Raw genomic sequence first — 19,139 nt, 5'->3', positions numbered from 1 at the left:
TTAACACTTTATAATGGCTTAACACCGGCTTAGGGTTGATTTTCAAAATCCTCCTTACGTAGAAAGCTTTTAAATGGCCTAAGCCCTACTTACATAGAAACAAGAGCACACAGAAAGATCTCAAGATGCAAGTCTACAAAAGTTCTCAAGTATTAGCAAAATAACAGTAGAAGAATATGTTTGTTACAGAGCCCCAAAGCTGTCAAATAATATGCCTGCTTGTATAAAAAAATGCCCTTCTCATTCAGCCTTTAAATCTAGGTTGAAGAGTCACTGCTACTTTAGTCTAGCAGGCAATGATTAGAGTGTGGTATATTGTATTTGTTAGTTATTTCTAAGAAAAATACATGTACTGTACTACAATAATTATGAACTATTACTAACTCTCCTCTACTCTATTTCATTTCTTGTTACCCTGCTGGGGCACTACAGTATATACCACTGCTCTGCTTCCATGATTTTCTCTCCTGTTGATGGGAAAGTAACCAGTGATATTGAAAGATTTGTACTCCAAAGATGAAAAGATTTCTGTCTTTAAATTAGACTGTGCAGAACAAACTTTTATTGTAGAATGCCCAGGAAGGAATGAGGGGCCAATTGCTCTAGGTCTCAAAAATGGTCTGACTTTGTCTTTTGATTCCCCTAAGGTAATATTAATGGACATAGATTACTAGGATCCTTTCAAATCATTCAGTTTGAAATTGCTTTGTTTTACTGTTTGTTTAAACAAATCCATATCTTAATGTATGCTTTATATAATTAGTCATTTGCAATGTATGTATTTGGAATTTACATGTGAACTTGTTACAGTGCTCTGAGTCTGTACTTGGTGAAAATCACATCCAAAAAATAAACTGAAAGCTGAAGTGCCTATAATAAGATTCCACCAATGATTAATAATTAGTAAAGGTTTAAAACACTTTATAGTCTGGGAGGACCACAGAAACTGTAGACAAGTATCATGAGGAGCTAGTAGAGCTGAACCATTTTCAAAGAAAGGGAAATCTAGTTTCTTCTCCATAGTAGGGCTAGTAGTACAGAAAAAAAGGTCAGGCATAAAGTAGGTAGAGTGCCTCTGCAAGTCTTTCATTGTACTACATCACATTGTATAATAAAACAGGTAAGGCACACATGAACTATTACATAATTTAAAATGTTAAAAATTTTCAGGTATGGCGATTCGTTCTTTAACAGCATGCTTATTTATAAAGATATAACAAAGGTAAGACAGGTTACCTGTTGGGCAAAAGAAATGAAAAGTACGTAATGGTATAAAACTTAACTAAAGTTGTATTAGTTGTTACTATTATTTCATGCTTTTCAATAGATGACAACATTATTGTTTTCAACAAATGAAAAGGATACCTACATCCACAAAAGATGCGTTGATGTAATCTGTGTTTTCTTGACCTCTTTTCATTGAAAGAATGACCCTGTTAAAGTCATCTGTTGGAAAAAAAAAAGTTTCATTTTTTTATAACAAAACATGACACATCATGATGCAAGGAAGTTTATAGAAGCATTTATTCATCTTTAGTGGGAAGCCAAGATGGCAAGTTCCACATCATATAAGAAAGGGAAACAGTAGTGTTCCCTAAAATTACATTTAATTCATCTCTGCATTTCTAAGGAGTCAGAAACAGAACCAAACAATGGTAGCAGCAGTACAGAAACTCAATATTTGTTTATTTTAGAGGGAAAATGTCATTTTACTGATACTTCCATTCACATCTCACCTGGCATAAGAAAACATTTTCTAGATAAAGACAAGCGGTTTTATAAATTTAAAGGGTGTAATAGAAGTAATAAAATCTTCACTTTAACTCATCAGTATTGTTTAGGTGCTTTTAAATTACTTGTAAATATAATTTATAAGAATACTAGGGGGCTTACCCCCTGCTCGCTTTGCTCGCCAACCCCTGTGGTCTACGCTACATGCCAGCTACTTCGCATCTCTGCTGCTCGTGTTGTGAAGAGGGAGGCTGAACGCACCCCAAGGAGACGCGGTCGCTTCTTCAAAACTCCCTCTTAAACAGTGATACAATGAGAAACAAATACCGTTTTTTTTTTTTTACCTCCTTTGCTTGATCAGCTGCTGGCGTGCCATATGACTTGCATCTCATGCAGCGCTTCGAACGTTTAAAACCCTGTACACCAGCTGTCTTTGTCATCTACTCTTTGTCTTTTATTTCCGGACACGGGAGCGGTTAAATCTTTTGGCACAAAGTCTAGTTTCGTGGGACGTGAGTTCTTCATATTTTAGTTTATAATTTAAAAATGGAATAAGAATCCGAAAATCTAACAACATCACATTAAAGTTCGATAAATTCTGACAAGAATGATACCAAATATATATATATGTAGGTTTTAAAATAAGCCCAATTTTAAGCGTGACAAAAAAGTGACATAAAATCATTGCACTTTTAGGCTTAGGATTTTATATACATAGAGTAGATTTCTCCTCATACAATAAAATTGTCAGGAAGCTTCGGTATTATTAAAGTAATACACCTCCCTTCTCCATTATTATGCAATAATAATCCTAAATCTATGAAAAACCCACAAAAAGAATCAAATGGAAGGTTTAGTTAACAATGTCTTCAATGTAGTGTTTTAAAATGAAATGTCTCTGACCTATGGATATTTAGGTTGAGAAAATATGAGTGATTTAACAATTGGAGCACAGACTGGTGAAGTGCTTGCTCATGGTCATACAGTGTCAGTAGCATGATTTGAACCCAGAACTTCAGGGTTTGAATTCACTACACCACACATGCAATGGCCGGATGTGGAATTTAAACCGAGGATCCTTGAGGCAGCAATTTTAACCACTGTACCAATTTGCAAATCATTTAACTAATATAGTATATAGACTTTCTTGTTACATTTTGCAGGTAATAGCAATAGTACTGTCACATGTACAATGAAAGTCTTACTTGCATACCTAACTGTGCTGTTGATTCACTGTGTAATTTATGCATTTACTTTAAATGTGACAAAATAGATGTTTAGGCAGTAGGAAGTGTAGCTTTGAGACTACTATGGTTTCACTTCCTGAGACGTGAACAGTGCACCAGGCATTTACTTTGAGCCAAATAATGCTTGATGTTGTATCTAGGACTGATTACTGCTGAACAAGTAAAAAATGACTAAATATAGTTGTTTGTCTAAGAAAAAGTGCATTTTTAATACATACAGAAAGCATATGAGTAAACAAGGAGAACAATAAAAAAGGGATTAAAGTAATTAAGTGAGAATGTTAATCTTGTATCAAGACATTAAAACAGATGCAAGCTATGCAAAAAACAACTGTGATCAAGTCATATTGATGTTTTGTGTGCTAAGCAGTTTTGCAGCTGTTTAAGTTTTTGTGAGCTCAGGTAAACTAACATGCTTTTCCAAAATATGTATACCGATTTCATAGGGATTGTCAGAAGATGACTGGAAAATATCACTTGTAGTTATTTTCAATGGAGGCAAGTTATGTATATAGCCACTGATATACACTTGGATGTCTAGGGTAAAATTCTTAGATGTGACCATTCCAATGGCACAATGTACAGTTTGATCTGTTTATGTATAACACTAAATCCAGTATATATGGTTGTGAGGAAACTGTGTTTAATGTGGCAGCATCAGGAAAAGGGCAAGAAGCAGTTCTGCATTGCTACATACTCACACATGGCCCCAAGTACAACTTATATGCATGAAATCCACACGTCTGCTTTTTTACCTTCACATGTAATTTCTCTATATGAATCCGTACTGTTGCATAGTACATTTCCCCATAGACATGGCTAACACACCTCATGGACATACTTATACCAAAAGGCCAAAAGAAACAAACCATCTCTTTTATGGATAAAAATAAAAAATTTTCTGAAGAACTGAAAGTCAAATCAAAAATGCATTTATGGTTGTAGTAGCTTACAAATCAATCTAATTAAGTGACAGGTTTGAAATGAAGTGACAGATTTATAATTGAAGGATGTAAAAAACACTACACAAACAATAGGGTGCCTGAACTATAAGGAGCAAGTGGCATCACTAGGGTTGGTGTCACCCAGTGAGGTAACCACGGCCAGATTAAGACCCCCATAGGTCTTTGGGTGATTTGAATTACAGAGCTCCATAACAAATGTTTGCTCATACTTTAAACAATGCAGCACTCGTTGACAACAGCCTGCGGAAAATCGATTGTTTTATTGATTGGTGTCCCTAATGGTGATTTTGACTCATGGACACTTGATTGTTTTATCAAACATGGTGTTGCCGTCTTTGATTTCACCATGCGGGCATGTGATCATTTCACCATAGGTAGAGTGCAGGAGAGTACCCTTGGTGATTTTAGCCTGAAACACTGCACAGAAATTTTACAGTCTGTCATTTGGGTGTCACCCCCTTTGATCATGTCACCTAGTGTGGTCTGCACCTCCCTGGTGGTGTCACTGTAAGGAGCATAGACTCTCAATAATAATGCAGTATAATCAGGAGTTGTTCAGGGGAAAATGTAAATCACTGCAGTGCAAATCAGATAAAGCTTCAACAAACTTTTCAGTGATTACATCGTTTAAAGTGTTGTTTGTTACTTGAGTGATTAGAAATTGGCAGGCAGAAGTAGCGATGTTTCACAGTTGTCTTAACTATTGTGGTGGGTGACCGGGTAAACAAAGCTAACCTTTACAATGTCAGGGATGCCAAGGGCGATGACCCGGCCGGGATGCCGTGAAGGACCGGAAGAGGGCGTGCACCCACCTGGGATCACGTGGGGGCTGCCACCCTGGTTGCTTTGGGGGCCATGGGTAGAGGGCTTGGAAGCCCAACCCTGTAGGGGCCCGTGGTCACTGCCAGGGGGCCCCCCCGATGCCTTTGGAGCCCTGGACCTCAGCATTTCCGCCACACTAGGAAGTGCTGGGGGGAAGAGTAGCAGGGACATACGGGTGTGGATAAAAGGGGCCACCTCCCTTCATTCAAGGCTGGAGTCGGGTGGAGGCAGGAAAAGGCAGGAGAAGAGAGAGTAGAGGCGGCCCGAAGAAAGGCATTGTGTGGCCAGGACTTTGGGGGGTCTGTGTGCACTTGACTTTAAACTTGTAAATAGACATTGTAAATAAATGTGTGGTGGTGGAAAAACAACAAGTCTGCCTGTCTGGGCCCGGGTAACGTTCACAACAAGTATCATATATTTACACCGGCTCTTACAGACTGAAATGAAATGTATATTTTTATTCTAAAATAGTAAGAATAAAAGCAGCTCACTTATCAAAATGGACTCATCGGGGATCAAACCCGTGAAGTTTTGATTACCAGTAAATAGCTGATACCGTTGCGCCACTGAAGCAGTCATAGTAAATGTGTGTCAATGTTGCACCCTAACGCATGTTGTTTTTCTGCAGTCATATTTTTGAATAAAAGTGCACTTGTTCTGCTATATTTGTACCTTTTGTGAAAGTCTTTCTTTGATATTTGGACTTCAGGCTTCAAACATTATAAACTTCATGTCTACATTTTGTCAATTATTACCAAAATATAAAAAATGTTTCTTTTTTAACGATGTGTTTACATAGACATGAAATGCATGTGTTCCAAATAACGATATAGCATTTATAAAAGGTGTGATTTTGCTTGACTTCTCACTCTATACAACTCCAAGCAACTGACACGCTGGTAAACAGACTTGAGCTGAGAAAACTGTGCACCGGTGGGGGATGTGATAGCAGTACTGCTTGCTGCTTATCAACACATTTAAAGGACAAAAGACACTGACGAAGAGGTGAGAAGTGATTTAAGGTGGGAAGGATCTACAAGTTTTTTCGTAGGCTCTGGTAATTCTAGTGTTAAGCTCCGCAACTGCAGTCCTTTGTGTAACCTAAGCCTTATACAGATGGAGCTGCTTACATCTGCCTGCATGAACACAAAGGCTGAAAAGGGATGAGAAGACACTATAAGCTGAAAAATGTAGTGTTATTTAATGAAAATTATGAAAATAAAATAACAACCTAAAATAACATTGTCATAGTTACTTAATCCAATTCAGTATCATGGGAGCCAAAATCTATCTGACAGCACTGGGTGTCAGGCAGAAAACAGCCAGTTCATCACAGGCCAACTCACACACTAAATTTGAATATAAATATAATCTGTTCTACTAAATAGCTTGCACATTTACATAAAAAATAACATATATATGAAACACTCAGTGGTCAAGGTAATTCTTGCAATGAACCTGTAGAAAAAATGTGTGCACTAACGGCTGCACTGTCACCTTCAAAGCAATCCACTTCTGCAGCTATGCATTTACTTAGACAACGTTGATAGTGCCATTGTGAGTAACATCACAAGTGGCTGAATCAGGTGAATAGGGTGTACGGCTTGTGGTGTTGTCATCATGGATAATCCACTTCTGGCATTGTTGCTCACATCTTGATGTCCCTCCTTGAATCTCTTATGCCATTTAAAGACACTTGTCTTTTTCGTAGCACCCTCACCGTATGTCACTTTCAACAGCTCTAATGCCTCAGTAGCACTTCGTAGCACAGGTGACACTACACAGCCATTCCAGGAATTAAACTGTCAACCATCTTGAGTTGGTAGACTGCGGAATCAGTGGCAGCATTTTATGTGCAGTTAATAATGTTTAAAAGAGAAAAACAAGTAAAAATGTATGAGTGCAATTCATAAGGGAAAGGAGCAAAACTAGAGATTTAAGTGGCTTTAAACATGACATGACATGGGGGCTAGACATGAATGGAACAACAATCCTGCAATGAGTGTCAGAGGTGATTCTTTGCATAAGCAAACACCTAAGGCTGCAAATGACAGGCAGTGCACCAATACCCCTGTTCCCCATGCCTGTTGCCATCTCTCTGATTGGCACAATCACATTCAGATGGCAGTGAAGTTTGCAGCTGCAGACGAGCATCCTCTTTCACTGTTTTACACTCCTTCTCTCACTACCAGAAAAGAGCCAAGAATGTGGAAGTGTGACTGTCAACGAGTAAGTTCTGAACCTCCTTTACTGCACTGGTCAGTAATAGCTTAACAAAATGCATGCATGAGCACACACATTCTTAAAATGCACAAAACAATATGGAATACATTGCAAAGCCTGTTGTTTGGCCTGATTTACAATCAAACAGAAGAGTCAAGAAATTAAATTAAACCATCAAAACTACATGTACGGCATGTTGAGTTGGTTTAATCTCTAGCCAGCCACAATGTTTGATTGTGAAGCAGGGGGAATAGGGAATCACTTGTTGATGAAGCCTACAGCACATGACACATTTATTACAATTGCTGAAAAAAGTTTATCAGACAGCAAATATCATCATAAGCAATCATCTTATAATTTTTTAGGTGAAAAATAAAGAAAGAAAAGGAGAAAACAGCTAATGATAAATGTATGTTATGCCACAATGTCATCAAAAACATTTTCATATTAGATTTATGGATTCATAGTTGTAGCAGTACCTAACAGTACTTAATGTTATCGACCCTATACAGTACATATACATATGGGTATTGTACCCTTTTGATAACCGAGCCTGCACTCTTTAATTAACTGAACTTTAACTACAGCACAACCAGCGAAAATGAACGAGACAACTCCTCTAGTGCAGAGCTCAATTAGTGTCTGTCTTAAGTGTCTTCAAAAGTCAAAATTGACAATAGAGTTTTTGGTAGAGTTCCTGCAAAGCTCTGGCCAAAATGAAGAAGACAAAGAGCTAAAAAGGCTAAAAGGAAGCTGGTATTTTAATGGCCAGGTCAAATCATGGCAATAGTTTTTCATGATATTATTGCAGCCTCTGATGTGAATGTGAAAACCCAACTAGGGATCGGCTCTCCATATGAAGAATATTAATCCTGTATTGTAAGAAGTATGATATGTCAAGAGACACTAGTTTTATCTGTTGCTGGCAATACATACACTGGACAGTGTTTTATCACACTCAAAGTGACATGGGCTTTGTTCATACTGCAGTTTAAAGTGACTAATATAAATTTTGATTTTCTCAAATATTCAGTTGTTTTTGTTGGTCAGACATGCACTGTGCTCTGTGCACATGACTACACTACTGCCTCTACTACAATACAGCTAAAGTTTCTCCTAAAACATTATCGGGAGGCTGCAGCTAAAAGGCAAGGCAGAGAAGGGGGCCAGGTTTTAGGTGATATAAGTAATGGTATTGTGCTCAACTTATTTTTTTATTTATTGTTTATTGAACTTGGAGTTGAATATCTCGTGTAGTTAATGTATTTCCTATTGCTGTGTAGTTTTATTATTTTTAATGTGCTTATTTTGAGAATAGTGACTGAGACTTCTGTTGGGGGTGGTGAAACATATTATTGCACATTGTAATTTTTGTGCTCTTGTTGCTTGTTGTAATAAACCGAACATTAATGGCATGGTGTTCCAACATTTATGAGTACACTTTGTGGCCATGAAAGGGGCTGGGGTGGTCACTTGTCTGATCTAACCTAGGCACCAAATAACCCAGAATGTCACTGGTTAGAGGAATATTGAAAACATCAAGCCGATGGCAGTTTGGTGGTCGGAAACACACCCGTGTTAATAACACAATTGTGCTAGCAGATGGACTAGAGTTAGTCTGCTATCAACTGATTTCAGTACTTGTACCAAGAGAGGCATATCAGAGTGCACAGCTTAGGGTGAAGAGCAGTGGATGATTCAGATGAATTCTAGCGAAAGACAAGAGGGTTGTATCGAGCTAGTGAACTCAAAAATTGAACACACTGAAAAACAGAAGGCTATTTTCTGTGATCTCCTGATAAATAAAACTAACAGTTGAATAGCATATAATGAAAAACCAATACCCCAAGGATCTATCCTTCCATATTTGAAAATGCATGCTGATAAAGGCAGCATAATTCATTGTTTAGATGTGTTTTGTGGTGGAAACTAGATTTCTTGATACAAAAAAAAAAATTGGTGGAATTCCATAGGAAATCTGAATGTGTTTGCTAAACCACCTACTGTATGTACCCATCACCAACAAAATAATTATTTATGTTATAAAGCTAGACAAGTCTTGAAATGGATCCAGGAGCATTACAGGATATTCGGATTAATGTGGTGGTTCCTGCAGTTATCAAATATTAATCCATTCAAGCACCCATTAGATATAAGTGGATAGGACTGGCGAGCTTTGTTGGGCTGAATGGCCTGTTCTTGTCTAGAGTGTGCTAATATTCTAATAGCATGATACAGTATTTATAGTATACTGTACATCCACCAGACACATGGATCAGGATCCATGTAATGCACTTGTCATGTCCTCTTTAGTCTGCACCCTGAAGGTTTTTCGGATGATGAAATGTTGGACTAGCTGTTGGATACTGCAAGTGTAGTTACACAGTGTATAACAGAGCATATTTTGATTTTATAACTATGATGTAAGAAGAAGACTGAACTGTAAAATCTGAATTACAATGGCAAAGAAATTTAACATTTACCATTTATTATAACTTAAAGCAAGGCTTGTTAAATGAAAATATATACCTATCACTTACTCTCAATATATATAACAAACATCTAAACAATAGTAAGGAATCACTAATAACCCAACATGCATTACAAAGAACAGAATTTCAGAAAGTAAAACAAGTATGTTTTTTAAAAAAAGTGATTTTCTCAGTTTTAAACAAGCTTACATGGGATAATCTGGAGCACTCGGTTTTTCCTCATATTGGCTGGAAGGTTTCCTGTCCGCATATTTTCCTTCATTATTCGGACATTTGTTAACTTCTGCAGAACAAACAATGAAAGTCACAATATTACAAAACAAGCTGTCTAATGTCTATTCTTGACATTTATTTAGAAAAAAAAATTGCAAGGATTGTCTGGTGTTTTATTTGAGAATATCAGACTCACAATCTGACAATAAAATGAGTCTGTTCACTGATCACAATCCTCATATATTTGTACATGTCAAACAGTAAAGTGGCATTTGGTGCCTCTAAAAACATCATTTTAGGTATTAATTGTACATCAAGTGCCTTGAGCATGGGAAAAGCACTATATACAGTAAATAAAATGCATTATTATTATCATCATCAAAATGAAGAGACTAATGGATGGACAATAATAATCTGTATTTTTTGTACTGATGACTACTAGCATGTGACTAGGACAGTAACAACAATAAATGAATAGCAAGTTGTTTAGGATGTAAGATTGGATAATAGAAAACAAACAGCTATACTTCACCATATCTAACTGCAAAAATTTACAATCATAGTAGATGCGTAAAACACAAAGGCAAGACCCTTAAAGTAGACCTATGCTGTATGCTATACTGCTTTCAAAATACATACTTTAATTTGTCATATGAAAAATATAAATGACAAAGATATACAATGATAAAAGTATTCAAAGAACACTTTCTGCTTACTCGGAATTCTTCCTCCAGTCCTATTCTGTCAAAAGGGGCTGATGTACTGTGAAGCTTCTGCAAGTGTCCTTCTAAAGAGGATACATCTAGCTCCGTGTCCCCATAGAGGTAGTATTCCAAAAGAGCTTGGTAGATAAAGGAGTACTGCATCTATTAACAACAACAAAAAAAATGTTTTATTCTCTGACCTACATCCAGGAAAAATATCAAAGAACACCTACATGTGAGCTCCGCAGATATGTTTTTGAATATGAATACAGGTCAATGTTTTATTTGAATCTTTATATATCATATTTAATTAAAGCAGATGCCAATGGTACTAAAATCTTTGTCATTTTCTGCATGCTTCCCTCAGAGTCGTAAAGCAAGAACAGAAAATAGAAACTTCTCAGTTCTGACTTGGCTGAACTCATTTTCTCTTGTTGCATGCTACATGGAATGATTATCACAAAGCACCTTAAAGATCATTTAAAAATGCTTACATCGGTCTGAACAAGCTGTGACCTTTGATCCCGTATCCTTGAAATAAAGCCAAAGACGTCTATTTTCTGTTCCGTATGCATCATGTCAATCATGGCATCAATAACAATGAATGTCCCTGTTCTTCCCACACCAGCACTATATTAAAAAAGAAAAAGATTTTTTTTAAATGCTGATATCAAGTTTAACTTCATTTTTACCAGAAGATTCAGCTTGGTTCGCTTCCCGGCTCCTCCCTGCGTGGAGTTTGCATGTTCTCCCCGTGTCTGTGTGGGTTTCCTCCGGGCACTCCGGTTTCCTCCCACAATCCAAAGACATGCAGGTTAGATGGATTGGCGATTCTAAATTGGCCCTAGTGTGTGCTTGGTGTGTTTGTGTGTGTCCTGCGGTGGGTTGGCACCTTGCCCTGGATTGGTTCCTGCCTTGTGCCCTGTGTTGGCTGGGATTGGCTCCAGCAGACCCCCGTGACCCTGTATTCGGATTCAGCGGGTTAGGAAATGGATGGATGGAGATTCAGCTTAGAAATACAAGATTCAAAAAAAGTGTTTTAAAAGTGTGACATTGTTTACTGTTGCTTACTGATCTAAGTGAAAAGTTAAGCAAAATGACACCTTTTATTGGCTAACTAAAAAGATTACAATATGCAGGTTTTCAAGGCAACTCAGGCCCCTTCTTCAGGCAAGATGTAACACCCTAGTATTACTGATCTAAGAATATTTTCAAAGAAAAGTTTCCTTATTTGTCACTGTTAAATCATCAATGTATTGCTATATGGTGAAAAATATATGAATATACACAGTAGTGTAATAACTAGTAATACAATGAAGCTAGCAAAGCAGTGTACCAAAAGATACAGAATACTGTATGTAGTAACGTGAAAAAGTAAGTACACCCTCTTTCTGTGATTTCTCATGTTTAAAGTCAGTTCTAGAAGCTGCTCATCAAGGCTGCGATTTACATTTCTTTGCTGAGCTTCTGCATGTTGACTTATTCTCGTCTAAAATAAAATCAGTTTAGGTGTTGTTTGTCACATGAGGTTACAGTTATCTAATTTTAAAACTTGGTGAAAACTAAACTATTGATTCTTATGTTCACATATTTAAAGCCCCACAACTGAAAGACATATATTTTTCAGGTGACTTTAGGTACAAATAATTCAATTCAATTCCTGCATTTTTATTTGAATTAGTAATAATATTTTTTTATTTTACTGACACTCAGTGTTGATTCCAGCCACGTGTCTTATACAGTTTTTGCATCTTTTGTGACCCATTAACTGAAGTAAACAGTTATGAAAGTGGATGGATGGATGGATTTATGAAATTTTTTTTAAACCATTTATCATTTGTACTTTTCATCATATGAGAATAAATTGGACAGCATATGGGAAAGAAAAAAACATAAACGGAAAGGATTTGCAATAGATAAAGAAACTGTAAGTTGCATGTGCTTCAGTTATACTGTCTGCATGATGCAAATTACTTTGTGAGTGGGGTGAATGTGGCCAGCTTCTTGGTTTGTTGCAATGACACCATTTGCAACACTGAACCAGGAACTAAAGCTCCATTGTCAAGAACAGCAAGAGTCATAATTATGAATGTAAAAGCCAAGAAGGGAGTCTTCACCTGAGATATGAATGTAAAGACAGGACTTACACTGAGGAATTTAATACTCAGTACTTGCCAGAAGTTCAGAAGTAAGTATAATGTAAAAATCAAGATGACTTTCTAAATATCTCATTCCATCAATGCTCCTTTCTACATCATTATCATAATATCACAGGCCACACCCATTTACAAAATAAAAAAAAACAGATACAATTAGAAGTTTGCACCATATATATAATAATGAATTTGTTAGAACAGTTTTCTAACTAAAATAATGACCAAAATTAAAGGCAGCATTGTGACACAGTACTTAGTGCTGATGTCTTTGTTCAAATCCTAGAAAGGTCAATGTTTAAGCATAGACTGAATGTTTGCATCCAGTTTATTTTGGCTTTATGGTTAGTCTTATTTCTCCTCACATCCCAAAAACATTTACATAAATTGTACTGGAGTGAAGGATTGTGGATGTGTTGTAAAGCATACCCTGCAATCAACAGAAAACCTGCTCATGGTTGGCTCCAATTTTGCTTTGGTATTGCCAAGACAGACTCTGGCTACCTGCAACTCTAAATTGAAATAATCAGAATTAGAAAATTAACAAAAGAGATTATGTAACCCCTCCAAGTGTTTTTGAACACTGAGATTGCAATCCACAAATAACTTGCATTTAAGAGAGATGCTGAGATGGATTGCTGTCTTTCAGTATTTAGGTCTGCTGGCTGGGCTCCAGCGCAAAGCGATTTGGCACAGACTTAAGCTGGATAGCTAGACAAGGAAAAAGCAATATATATAGAACATGCATATATGAAAATCAGTCAAACAAATTACCAATAATGCATTTTACAGATTAATGAATGCACATTATATTTTGTGTTTAATTCTTTTACATTTGTTTAAAAAGGTGTCACAATTTCTACTATATAACAAACTAATGTTGATAATGACAAAGGCACTCATTTTATAGTTATGGGACAATCTAGTCTGTAAAGATACTAAAAAAAAAGATAAAAGTGAAATATGTTATAATAAAATTTTGCTTTACACGTAGTTATAAATTAATTTTATTGATAGCACTTCTGCTTCACAGTGCCAGAGTCCTGATTTAGAATCTCACATGTCCTCACAGTGTCTGTGTGCATTTTCTATTTGCATACTAAACACATGTAGCTTAGGCTGACTGGCAATTCTAAACCGATACTGTATGAGCAAGGGGTCCGTGTGTGTGTGACTGTGCCTTGGTCTGGTGCTCATGCCTTGTGCTCTAGAGTGACAGACACTGGCTACCAGCAATTCTGTTAATGGATAGTAGGATGGTGGGAAAATAAAAGAATGTATGGATGACACACAAAAAAAGCCAGACACACACACAATACCTGCAGTGAACAACAATAGGTCCTGAAAATGAGGGATTAACCATTTTCACTTTCTTTAAAAACTTCAGCATTCCAATGGGGGTGAAAGGCACACCAAAATCAGGCCAGCTGGTGAAGTGTAGTTGGGTAACACATCTACAGGATTTAGTGCCATCACTTGCTTGCTTTAATAGAAAAAGAAATCAATAAACATGTTATTCATGAACTACTTTGATAAAGCCTACTGTCAATTCATTTACTAGGATCTTTATTTTTTTATATACAAGAAAGTAAAAAATAAATGTCTTTATGGTTGGATTTTCTTACTTAAGTAACTCTCCCTTCATGTTTTCTATTAGGAAAGGACTTAGAGTTTAGTTTACTTTTACCTGCAAGATTTAATAACTGGAGACTCTATTTCGTGTAGCTGCCAAAGCTGGAGAAAATGCTATCACTTTTCTTAAGATGTTTTCAACACTATTTGTACAGCAGTACTGATATTACTTGGGGGTTCAAATAAACAGGGAGGCTTCTTAGAAGTACAGGTGAAAATCTGACTTTAGAGAAATGTTCTGCATACTAAACAATTTAATAATAGAATAGAAAGAATATTAATTATGGCTCAAATCTTTCTTACTTCTTAAATAAAAAGTCACAGACCTTTTTATGAAGAAATGATGAATTATTTTGATTCTGAATTTGTTATTCAACTAGTGCTAGAACTAGTGTGTGCCATTGGACTCATATGGCACTTTAAGAACATTTTTGCACAAGAAATATTTTTTTTCAGTACAAATCCAAATAACATAAATAGCTTTTGGCTACATTGGAAAAATCCAACACTACCCTTTATAAGTCAATAAGAAAGTTTATATTTATTAGTTTTTTTAAAAACTAATAAATGCTGTTCTAAAATAGCATGTTGGACCTTTACTTTCACCTCTGTTTTATTATCTTTTAATGTTTTAAAATACATTGTAATGAGCTTTTTACCTTTATGGCCCTCTAAACCAGGAGCGGGGTTGGGGTGGGTTTTAAGTTTTAAGTGGGTTTTTCATGTATGTCAGCTGTCTGAATGATTGTACTTGTACTTATGATTGTTAGGTTTTTATACTTATTGCGGTGATTTTAAATTTAATAAAATTCAGAAATGCTAAAAGCCATTTACCCTTCTCAAACAAGAAATGCCACTATTTGACATGAAAGAGATTTTAAGATGTCATAAATATTGTTTGTATTGTGTACTTGATTTTAGGAGATTTTAGATTGTTGTTTGGGAGGATCATAGACAAACAAATCCAGAGATTCTTAATGTTAAAAATATACTAAAATCAATGTTCAGTGACATGTGCCAGGGATTTAGAGAATACCTGAAATGAAAGTGATAACAACACAATTCCATCCAGAGAGCTCATGCCTCTTTTTTGGACCCAGTGCTCATTCACTAGCACATTTTACATGTAGTGGGGTTTCCAGTCCACTGGGGGTTGTTAAACTGTGCTGTTGTTCAGTGTTTGGCAGCACTTCCTAAACTCCAGTCACCATTTTTCTATCTAATTGATCAACGATTTTAAGCTGAAAGGTTTTCCACATTTCCATACTCATTCACACAAGGCCATTAATATGTGAAACATAGTGATAATGGAACATTACAAAATAACTAAAAAATTTACAAAAAAATTGCATTCCCCCAAACTGAGGGAGTGCTATCGTGTGGGGCTTGCCCTGCAATGAACTGGTCCAGGGCTGGTTTCCGCCCTGCATCCAAAGGTGCTCTGATGAACTGTAGCCCAATGAGTGACTGTCACATCATTCCCCATTCATTTTATGTAAGGATTTCATTGTACTTTGTACTCTTAACATTACATTTGACGAGGAACTTGAACTCTACTTTGTGTCAAAAGTATACTTACATACTGTACACAAAACTTTCGAATTGTGTAATCTACAAGGACTGTAAAATCTTCTACAGCAACTCGAATGTTTCCATATGTCCAGCATCCTTGATCTGGCCAGTACTGGTGACATTTTTCCTACAGTAAACAAACAGTCATATGCTATAGCAAGATGTGAGAAATTCTGTATTCTGGCTCATATTCAAAAAGGAAAAGCTGTTCATTTTAATTAAACAAAATGTGATATATTAAAATTGGATTTTATCTTTTATTTGCTAAAAAGCAAAAATTCTGAGTTTTTTTTTAATTTTAAGGTATATTCAAACACAACTTTTTGTATTTATAACCTTCAAGTGATCAAAAACTGACTTCCATTTCGTTTATTGTGTTTATTTGTGTTCATGAAAATCTGTACCTCTTTCCTTTCCTTTAAATTTGTTAACATGACAATTGTAACACATTTCTGCTCCCATATCATCTTCCAGAAATCAGCTACTGTTTCTTGCTTGGGACCTAAGGTATAGCAAAAATATATATATATATATATATATATATATATATATATAAGCCATTATGATCTCTTAAGTGTGGTTTTCAGAAACAGAATGATATAAAAATACTTTAGATACATATACAGTATGCAATATTATAATTTTCTCTTTCCATTATTACCAGTAATTCCTGTGCAATTTCAGTTTTGGGTCTGAAACAGGTCATATTTACACTTATAGCCTAACTTCATCAAGACAGACAAATGGTCATCCATGTACCTTTTTTATCTCACCCTTCAACATGTCCTCAGGTTCCTGTGCGAGGCAGAAATATTTCACTCTTGACTGCTATCTAGAAAATATTGTTTTATTTCTTGATTTTTTTTTCACCCTTCAGTTGATAACTACTTGGGAATGCAAGGCAGATGAGAACCTAGCAATAAAGGTTCACTTCAGCCCTTTAGTGAGGGCAAATAAAACAATCCAGCAACTCACTACTCACAATCAGAATAACTGGACAGGAAGGACAGTGGTCACTAGCATAGTAATAACTGCCTGGTGCAAATGCCAATTTATATTACAACTAAGCAATGTATGGGCTTAAATTGACAATTCTTGCCTAGCCTATATACATTTAGATAGATAGATAGATAGATAGATAGATAGATAGATAGATAGATAGATAGATAGATAGATAGATAGATAGAATTTTAGGAATTTTCTTTTTGGCATGAATTTTATTGTACTAAAAAAACAAATGTTCTTCATTACTATCAGGACTAATATGTATCCATCAGATTAATATATTATCGTACAAAAAGTGATCATCCACAGATGGTGGATTGTAAACATATATCACAAACTCATACAAGATACAAATTAAAGAACAGCCAGGTCATTTATCAAAAATCTTTTTATCAAACATTACTAGTTCTCCCAACCTCCACATCACAAAAATGCTTTCTTGACTTATGTACAAAAATATTCACATTATCTTTATAACCTGAAGCTGGTTTGGTATAATGTGATGGTTTTGTGATTAATTTACAAACTCGCACAAACCATAACTTACATGTATATGATAAAAAATTTTCTGTGAACTATGTACTATAGTCTATCCACTCATCAGTTCACCTCTTCATCCATTGCCCAAAAATGCTTAGTTCTTTTCAGAGCAGTGTAGTCTCAGAGCCTATCCTGGCAGAACTGGTTGAAAAGCTCAAACTGGCCCCAGAATGGGCACCAATCCTTCACAAGTCACACATCCATACTGATTCACAACTGGGCAATTTCACTTTATTATTAAGCCTAACAGGTTCTTCTTTTTTGGATATAAGAAGAAACCTTGAAACAACACCGAGGCACCAGGAGGTCAGGCTAACTCCACACTGCCAGTCACCAGGGCAATATTCAAAGTTATTCTCTCGAAGGTGGCAAAACAAATTATTTTCTGTTTCATGACAGGCGCTAATTACCTTGTGCTGCTATAAATTTGTTTTTCTCCTTGTAACCCTATAAAATAAAGACAAACTGATTAGTTTAAAGCTAACCCAAGTTTATTTAAGCAAAAACAATATCCAATAACTAACTTACATCAATATATGATGCATTTATGTAGTCTGAACATGGCACTCCATCAGTCTGTGACAACACAACTCTGGAATGGTCATCTGTTAAAGCAAATAATGGACACTGTATTTACAATAAGACACACTTTAGAGAAACTGGGAGTAAGGCCTTCAAGAAATGTTACAAAGCAATATAAGATGTTATTTTAAAAGTAATATTAAAATGCTGGATACAGTAAAGTGACCTAATTAATAAAAGTATAAAAGTAAAGTATATAAATATCACACTTCAAAGCAGACTTGAATTTCTTAGACTAACATAATGCATATTCAGACGTTTCAGAACTGAAGCACATAACTGCACCTTTTGAGTATTCTACTTCTATGATGTGCTTGGTGGGCATTAAAAAAGGAGCAGTGCTCTTGATTCAAATGAGCATATGACCAAAACTCAGTGCTCCATAAAATTTGTATGAAATGGCTGTAATTTAAAATTACTGTACTATCCATCCATCCATTTAATAATGGTATAAATGGAAAATCATTCACTCCAGTATATATGCAATATTTAACCTGCACATTTCATGTGAAATGCTTTGTCTTCACCTTGCATACTTGGCATTATAAAGAGAACCTCAAAAGGTGTATAAAGGATCTAATTACTATACTGCCCTGTATAGTGTATAAATAAGAGAAGCGGGGACAGATCTCTGTGGGGAAGTGAAAACAAAAGTCTTTTTGCTTTGTCAGTAGGGTCTGGAGCAAAAATATCTCTGTGGGCCTATTATAATGAATTTGGAATTAGCCGTTAGAGAACTTTTTCGTGACAAATAAGTTTGTAACAAATTTGAGGAACAGCTTAGTTGTCAATTGTAACAAAAGCAATAGTGTGTGAATTTAAATGGAGAATCCATATTTAGATTTTTGATTTCCTCATCTGTTATTTCACTTTATTTACTTACTTTTTAGTTTATATGTCACTTGGGATAAAAACTTTTTAAATAAAGCAGACAAATAATCTTAAGCAGCATCACTCACATGGAAGGATGTTGGGATATCTGTTTTTCTCTTTATTTTCTTCTCTGTTTGCTTCATCATATGTGCCTTGTATATAACCAGTAGGCAATGACTGCAAAATAGCAAATGTACACACACCCTGTAGATGTTAGTTATCTGTTCTTTTGATACCCTTCATTAGTTATTCAACTCAATTAAATTCCAATTTATGTTCTACCAATATCAAAATGTAATTTTTCTTTACGGATTTCACAAAAAGACCAATGTGTTGCAGTAAAAACACAGCAGGCACGAAAGGACAAACCATTAAAAGCATTATG

The 19,139-nt window shown here is 35.8% G+C and overlaps 1 protein-coding gene across 1 annotated transcript in view; it reads right to left on the bottom strand.

Moving 5' to 3' along the window:
* The window catches only part of ptprea (protein tyrosine phosphatase receptor type Ea), a 51,149-nt gene extending 32,189 nt beyond the window's left edge, over positions 1–18,960 (bottom strand). The window contains exons 1-10 of the mRNA XM_039770140.1: positions 18,841–18,960; positions 17,828–17,904; positions 17,710–17,746; positions 16,159–16,256; positions 15,762–15,881; positions 13,870–14,033; positions 10,892–11,027; positions 10,410–10,559; positions 9,670–9,763; positions 1,370–1,446 (exon numbers count right to left, since the gene is read on the bottom strand). Of these exons, the coding sequence (XP_039626074.1) occupies positions 1,370–1,446; positions 9,670–9,763; positions 10,410–10,559; positions 10,892–11,027; positions 13,870–14,033; positions 15,762–15,881; positions 16,159–16,221 (804 nt within the window). The 5' untranslated portion in view covers positions 16,222–16,256; positions 17,710–17,746; positions 17,828–17,904; positions 18,841–18,960. The remainder of the gene's footprint in view (positions 1–1,369; positions 1,447–9,669; positions 9,764–10,409; positions 10,560–10,891; positions 11,028–13,869; positions 14,034–15,761; positions 15,882–16,158; positions 16,257–17,709; positions 17,747–17,827; positions 17,905–18,840) is intronic.
* Positions 18,961–19,139: the final 179 nt, after the last annotated feature.

Source organism: Polypterus senegalus, chromosome 1 (genome assembly GCF_016835505.1).
Source record: "Polypterus senegalus isolate Bchr_013 chromosome 1, ASM1683550v1, whole genome shotgun sequence".
NCBI lineage: Eukaryota > Metazoa > Chordata > Cladistia > Polypteriformes > Polypteridae > Polypterus > Polypterus senegalus.
The sequence above is the reverse complement of the archived record's forward strand: the minus strand, read 5'-3'. Positions and strand labels throughout refer to the sequence as shown.